General features: G+C 34.7%; 1 protein-coding gene across 1 annotated transcript; it reads left to right on the top strand.

Moving 5' to 3' along the window:
- The first annotated feature begins 3,298 nt into the window (after window positions 1-3,298).
- On the top strand, window positions 3,299-7,674 carry LOC132068753 (protein STRICTOSIDINE SYNTHASE-LIKE 5-like). Its single transcript, XM_059462447.1, has 6 exons — window positions 3,299-3,583; window positions 4,413-4,625; window positions 4,998-5,065; window positions 6,362-6,598; window positions 6,965-7,097; window positions 7,182-7,674. The coding sequence occupies exons 1-6, from the start codon at window positions 3,425-3,427 to the stop codon at window positions 7,458-7,460; spliced, it is 1,089 nt and encodes a 362-aa protein (XP_059318430.1). The 5' UTR covers window positions 3,299-3,424; the 3' UTR covers window positions 7,461-7,674.
- Window positions 7,675-7,690: the final 16 nt, after the last annotated feature.

Raw genomic sequence — 7,690 nt, 5'->3', positions numbered from 1 at the left:
TTTTTTTTTGGATGTGACATAAAGGAAGAAGTATATTGTACTTGCTCAACCAGATAAAGAAAACAAAGCAATTAACATGAAAAAAAAAATGCTTGAAACGTGAGAAGTTAATAGTACAAAAAAAAAACACGTGATAATATAAAATGTTTATATTAAATGTAATCCACTTATTTATAAATTAAACTTAGACAAAGTCAAAATATTACAAGTTCATCTCCAAGAAAATAAAAATAGTAATTATTTTTTTGATAATTGAAAATTTTATATATCACGAAAAATTATTTACAATCAATTAAGATATGACGGAATGAGGTGTACTGATACTATATAAATTGAGGAAATGCTTTATAGCCTGTTTGGATGGGCTTAAAAAAAGCAGCTTATAAGCTGTTTTCAGCTTATAAGCTGCTTTAGATAAGCTAAGCTAAACAGGTCCAATTAATTTTTTGGGCTTGTTTTAAGCATAAAATAGCTTTAAGCTGGCCAGCCAAACACTCAAAAAGCCAATCCAAACGGGCTCTTAGAGTTTCATATTTATTTTTATTTAATAAATGTGCTAACTAAGTCAACTTGCTATGAATTACAATGCAGTAATTTCTAAAGCAAAGACTGAGGTTTCTAGAATTATAAGACGGGGAACACATGTGCAAGAATCGGGTAGTTTGGACTAATATCTGAAGTTTCTTTTGAATAAAAAGATGTTACTTCAAAGTCTAGTCTATGAAATTCAAAAATGGATATTTGACAAGTCTTGAATTTGGGAGCATTTATAGTCATTTAAATTTTATTGGATATAAATTCATAAATTAATTTGGACTATATTAAATTGAAGAAAATAGTTTAAATAATGTGGCTAATATGATTGGATTGTTCATCTAATCCTAAATACATTGGGCTAGTCCATTTAATTGGGCTCCAAATAATGCGCCCACTTTAATAGCTAAAGGTCCAAGCCCATCTTAAAATTCAGGCCCATGCCACATGTCAAGTGAGGTGGCAATCCAAGTCAAATTAATGGGTCAATGAAATCATGTCAAGGGTACGGATGACATGCTCTGACCAATCAAATCACAGAGCTACACCTTCCCTACAACTATAAATAGGGGGTCCTCATAACTCACAAAGGGGAGGAATTAAGAACAAGAAGTAAGAAGAGAGCTCGTGGATCAAAGTCTACATATTTCTCTACAAGCTACAAGTTCAAGCAATCAAGTTCAAGTTAAGTTCAAGATTAAGAACGAATACAAATATCAAGGCGTTCAAGATCAAGTTACTTGTTCGTGGCAAATTATCTAAGTCCAAATTCAAATACGAAGATTCAAGATCAAGCTGCTGAAGCCCTTGAATCTAAATCAAATTCAAGTTTCGACATAGTTTACATTATTGTTGGAGAATCAGAGGATTATATAGAGATTGTAACACTCAACATTCTTGAAATCAAATACTACATTTTGTTACTCAATTTTCCTGTCTTGATTATTTATTTTTCTAAGACCTGAAAATTTGTTGGTTACATCGTCATTATTTGGGATTTTAAATTCCACAAGTGAAATTTTAGGATATCTGTTCATTTTCGTATTTGGCGCACGAATTTCTTTTCCGTACTAAGAGTAGTAGTATGTTTGTTACGTTTGCTTATTCTTGGATCTCTAATACCATCTGATTGTTTCTTTTACTACGTTGTCCTAGTATCTTATTGTCATTACTGCTTATTAATTCTGTTTATTTTTACTGATTCTTTTTCAACTCTCCTTAAGCCGGAGGTCTATCAGAAACAACCTCTCTACCCGTCACAGGGTAGGGTTAAGGTCTCCGTACACGTTACCCTCCCCACACCCCACCTGTTGGGATTATACGTAGGTATGTTGTTGTTGTGTATCCCTAAAGGGGAATGTACATGGAAATGGTGTCTGTACTAGGGGGCGGGACTGTTACACGTGGATGGCATATCATAAACATGGCATGTGGAATTTTTTTTTTTTTTTTGAAAAAGGCATTCTGATCAATTATTAATCAAATCTAAGTTGAGTACATCATGAATCAAAGATGGGGATCTAGCATCCACTCTATAGCATAAGACATAGAACCCGAAGCCCAAGCTAACAGATGGGCACACTGATTCGCTAATTTTTTTACAAAAGACAACGAAATAGAAGTAAAGTCACACATAAGTGTTTTACAATCATGAATAATAACATCAAAATAAGAGTTGTTGCCGCAAGATTTCTCCCACACTTGTTAAACCAAATGACTGTCAATCTCCACAATAATATGTGTTGATGTAAAGTGATCCTTTAGCCGGCTGGCATGTGGAAAGTTGAAACTAAAGAGTTACCAACAAAAGAAAGACATTCTTTTTAAATAGGCTAAAAAGGAAAATAAGACAAATAAATTGAAAAATATTTATGTAAAGTGACTGTTGAGCCCACTGTATTAAATAAGATGTACTATTTAATACTCTTTCTGCCCCAATTTATGTGACATAATTCGGATTTTGAGAATCAAATTGTTTTATTTTGACTATGAATTCGGACATATGATCTTTAAGTTTGTTGAAAATAACATACATTATTTTAAAACTACATAAAAAGTATTATAAGTCACAATAATTAACAGTTTAAAATATTTTAAAAGTATAAAAATAAATCGCCGTCACATATTTTTTATTTGACTCTCAAAAAATGAAAAGTGATTGGGAACATAGGGGGTATTGTTATAGCTATTGTTATAAAAAAATAAAAAAATTATATCTCAAAAAATAAGTTAAACATATTTTTATTTTTTACTAGCCGTGATTAAAAGTCATTAATGCCATGATTAAAAGTCATTAATCACCCCATCTTGATTAGCCATTATTCTTCCTAGTGACTATTGAATAGCTTTGATGGCCACTCCAACGTTATCATCCTAACGTTAACTTTAGCCATGACATTTAATCCATTAAAGAGTTTTCAATGGTCTTTGACAATTGCCAAAGAGACGTTGCTGGCTATCAGAATTGGCTGGGACTTAATCCCAACTCTTTTTCTTTTGAATGAGATGTACAATTCTTCCTCCTTTCTTGTTTTGTGCTGGTCTTTCAATTAATGTTTGTCAGATTTTGACTCCTAATTTTGTATCAAAAGAGCTTGTTGAATTCTGAGGGATACATTTATACCGGATAAAATATCTTTAAGAATAGTATTTTAATTAACACAGCTCATGTTATAAAAAATTCCCTACAGCATTCGTGATAAAATATATTTTCCGTAAAATTTCCAACAACTATTACCTATAGCTTGTTTTCCGCCACAGATTCTATCCAAACTTTGTGGCCTGGTAATAGAAATTTTGGACCAGAGAAATCATTTTTATCTGAAGGACTGAGTTTTTCCTCCATACATCTCATCTGCAAACTGCACTAGAGAAAAAATTGAGCATCATTATGGATTCGATGCTGGTTTTTTCTAGCATTATAATAGTTATTTTGCTGGCTATTTCACTCCAAGTTCTTTTCTTCTCACCAATATCTCCTGAAATTCTAGAAATTCCTTCTGCCTCTAAAACCTTCACCACTGCATTTACATCAAACAGCTATTTGCAGGTAACTTCAACCAAAAAAGAAGGGCTCCTCAATTTAATATTTTCTGAAGGACTCGTCAATTTAATATTTTCTTACTTGCCTCTACATTTTTTCTTTATAGGAGGATATGAAGGTCGCGGATTAGGGTAGAACTTTAGTAGGTAGCGTTGTCTCGATTTTTGGCGGGATTAGGCTTGGGCGTGGTAGTCGGGAGCACCATGTGTGTCGTAGTTTTAGCCTTATTCATGTTATTTCTTGCTTTTGATATCTATTACCATCTGTTGTTTATTTTCCTTCGGTTATCGCACTATTTCATTGTTGTTAGTGTTTCTTTTCTGAATGCTTTGTACTGCTTTTATTAGTTGCCATGTTTTCTTCACTGCTGTATTTCCTTATCCACAACTAATTTGATTTGATGAACTTGAGACGTGGGTCTTTCAAAATAGACTCTCTACCTCCGGGAGATAGAGATAAGGTCTGCATACACACTATTATAAATTGAGGTTATTTTCACCGACATTCAATGGAAAATTTGTGTTATAAAATATGATTTTCTCACCTCATTCCCACCAAACTAGTTCACCGGAAAAATGCATGGTGGGAAACAAGTTCCCATTAAAACGTTAGGAAACTTTCTAATTTTTCCGTGTGAAAACACTACTATTTTTTCTTTTCTCACTAATTTAATTAAGATATTATGAGAATAACCACTTAACATTTTTCACTTGGAAATTTCAACGGGAAAATAATAAGTAATTTTTTAGTAATGACACTCTACCCTATCCAAACCCTACTGATAAAATTATACTAGGTATATTGTTGTATTCATTCTGATTTTTTGTAATTTCAGAGCGTAAGTAAACTTGGAGAAGGGTTTCTAGATAGACCAGAAGATGTGGCAATGGACAAAATGGGAATTTTATATACAGCTACTAGAGATGGTTGGATCAAAAGAAAGCACAATAATGGAACTTGGGAGAACTGGAAGTATATTGGGCGTGGTACATTACTAGGACTTACAGTATCATCTGCTGGCCATATCATAGTTTGTGATGCAGAAGAGGTAATAATCATTCTGCTTAATAGTGGTAGCCTCCATAATAAGTAGGGATCTAGTAGTTCAGTTGGTTGGCTACCTAAACTTTCACCTTGTTGATGCCCCTACCCGTTATGTAATAATTTTTTTTTAAAAAAAGTTATAATAAGTAGGGATCTAGTAGCTCAGTTGGTTGGCTACCTAAACTTTCACCATGTTGGTGCCCCTACCCACTATGTAATAATTTTTTTTTTTTTAAAGTATTGTACATAATTGGATAACTTGTCTAGATAAAAAAAAAATGCATAATAGACATTAATTAACAAGTTTTAAATAGTACATAACGTTAACATAGTATTACCGCTAAAATTTCTAACAGTAACTATATATGATGTGCAGGGGTTGCTTAAGGTTAGTGAAGATGGCGCAAGTGTTCTTGCCTCACATGTCAATGGTGAAAAAATAAGGTAATTAAGATTAGTAGAACACCGAAAACCCCTCTTAAACTTGACGCAAATTATTAGTTGCATACCTAAGCTATCAATAGTCTTAATTACTCCTTAACATGGCTATTTGATAATCTTTACTTTCCCTAGACGCTGATGTGGCAAAGAGCTTGGTTACACTCTCTTTTAGGCTCATGGAGATAAAAAGTATTGAAAAATCAGCTCCCAAGTTGACTATTTTTCAACCATTAACCATCACATAGTCATATACAATGGTTTATTTATTACAATTATTATGTATTTCTTCTTGCTTCAGCATAATTTATAATGCAAATCAAGTACACCATTGCTATAACATCGAGCCAATAAAGTTCGGGGAGATTGATTCAGGAACCAAGTTTATTGTGAGTTATGCGGTAAAATTCGGACCTAACTACTTAAATAAGAGGTGATGAGAACGACATAACTTGAGTAAATACCAATCACTGAAGAAATTAGACAAATGTTTCGAGTGAAAGAACCCCTTCTACTTATTCCCTACCATATTGAGGGAACTGGTAAGAGACCAATCTACCACAGCTTTCGGACACTAAAATTGCACTATTAAAAGGAATGAACGATGCCTAACAAGTAAGGAAGAATCAATTCCCCAATATCACTATAAAATTTCGATCTGTGCAATTTGTTTAAAGCTTGTATTAGGGTAGGTTGTATACATCACACCCCTTGGGTGCGGCCTTTCCCCGGACGCTGCTTAAGCGGGATGCTTTGTGCACTTGGCATTAAAATATCGGAGATAAGATGATCAATACAATATGCACGGTGCAGTGTATATCACTTGAATAAATATAAATTAAAGTCTATCTTCCTCCCAACCAACTTGAATACTGGACTTTGTCTGCAGCAGAATTTGAACTTGTGACGTGCGCCTAACCAATGGCGAATTTAGGGCCTTTTTTTGGAGCACGTGAACATATGGTCTCGCCGAAAAACTAGATATTTTATGTATATATTTTCTAAAATTAGTATAATGCTACCTACGGGAACACATACTACGAAAGACTAAATGGTGCACTTGGTTGAAAATTGAGTGGTGAACCTATGCTCCAGAAATCCTAGATTCGCCTCTCCGCCTAACCCATACGTGACAGATAATTCCTTACCAATGAACCGAAGCCCTGGGGGATGGTTTATATAATGCTCTTAGCAGCAAAATTACAAAAATTCTCTGGATCCTTGTGTCCATCACTTGTTCTTATGTGCGTGCATATAAGGTATAATTAAAATCCATTGCAAGCTAAAAGTTAGTGTGTACAGATTTGCAGATGATGTGGTGGAAGCATCAGATGGGAGTCTATACTTCAGTGTTGTAAGCACAAAATTTGGACTCCATGAATGGTACCTCGACGTGCTCGAGGCCAAGCCCCATGGTCAGCTCCTCAAATATAATCCTTCGCTTAACCAGACATCTGTAATTCTTGATAACTTGGCCTTTGCAAATGGGGTCACTCTCTCTGCAGATGAAGATTACTTAATTGTATGCGAATCCTGGAAGTAAGTATTTTCAAATTATTTTCTTGCTCGAACTATAAGATAATCAAATGTTCTGTGAATGTACTCTTTTGCTGAAAATGCTTAGACATGCTTCTCTTTTCTTACAATCCTGGGTCGGATACATTTCTCTTGAGCAGAGGGTCTATAAGAAATAGTCTCTATACCCCACAAAGGTAAGGGTAAGGTCTGAATACATCCTAGCCTCCCCAGACCCCACTTATGGGGTATGTTGTTGCTTAGACATGTTTCTCATTTTGCAATCCCATCGACTAGGATGGTTTCTACACTGACACATTCTTTTGGCAATTGGAATCAGTATATGAAATTTGTGTTGCATTGAACATTTTTTTCCTCCTTAATAATCAGATTTAGGTGCCTGAAATATTGGTTGAAAGAGGAAATCAAAGGACAAACAGATATCTTCGTCGATAATCTTCCTGGTGCACCGGATAACATCAAGCTTGCTCCAGATGGTTCGTTCTGGATTGCTGTACTAGAGGTAAGCTATAACCCACCATTTAAATACCAAAGAAAATATATCTGATGTGTCAATTTAGCTCTCTTGTATCTGTCTCTGCAACAGTTAACTCCTCCAAGGCTAAATTTCATACACTCGTCAACAGCTTCAAAACATTTGCTGGCAGCTTTCCCCAAATTGATAAACTGGGTGAACGGAGCATACCACAAAGCTATGGTAGTGAATGTGGCAGCTGATGGAAAGATAACCAAAGGATTTGATGATCCAACTGGAAAGGTTATGTCATTTGTGACATCTGTGTTAGAGCATGAGGATCATCTATATTTAGGAAGTCTCAACTGTGACTTCATAGGAAAGTTACCACTGACAACCTCAACTGTCTAGCCATTACTAGCTCACATTGTGGTCTACAAATTGTACGTCTTGATTCCAAGAATATATGCCTAGCAAATTTAAGAAACATCATAGCTAAAATAGGACAACCAGAACTGACTGGAAATAGCAAAGATATTCACGATGCATTCAACATCACCTGTTGTTGGTAAGAACCCAATAATCAGACCATATTAAGGAAACAAATTACAGTTAAAGAGGAAAAGTGTGTGCAATTTCCT

This window comes from Lycium ferocissimum, chromosome 8, assembly GCF_029784015.1.
Source record: "Lycium ferocissimum isolate CSIRO_LF1 chromosome 8, AGI_CSIRO_Lferr_CH_V1, whole genome shotgun sequence".
NCBI lineage: Eukaryota > Viridiplantae > Streptophyta > Magnoliopsida > Solanales > Solanaceae > Lycium > Lycium ferocissimum.
Note: the sequence above shows the minus strand (reverse complement) of the source record. Positions and strands in the feature narration are given on the sequence as shown.

What these genes read in the sequence shown, in the direction of transcription:
- LOC132068753 (XM_059462447.1), top strand. Translation starts at nt 3,425, where the DNA reads ATGGATTCGATGCTGGTTTTTTCTAGCATTATAATAGTTATTTTGCTG. An exon ending in TAGTTTGTGATGCAGAAGAG is followed by an intron (nt 4,626 to 4,997) that starts GTAATAATCATT and finishes TATGATGTGCAG; the next exon opens with GGGTTGCTTAAGGTTAGTGA. An exon ending in TCTGGATTGCTGTACTAGAG is followed by an intron (nt 7,098 to 7,181) that starts GTAAGCTATAAC and finishes TCTCTGCAACAG; the next exon opens with TTAACTCCTCCAAGGCTAAA.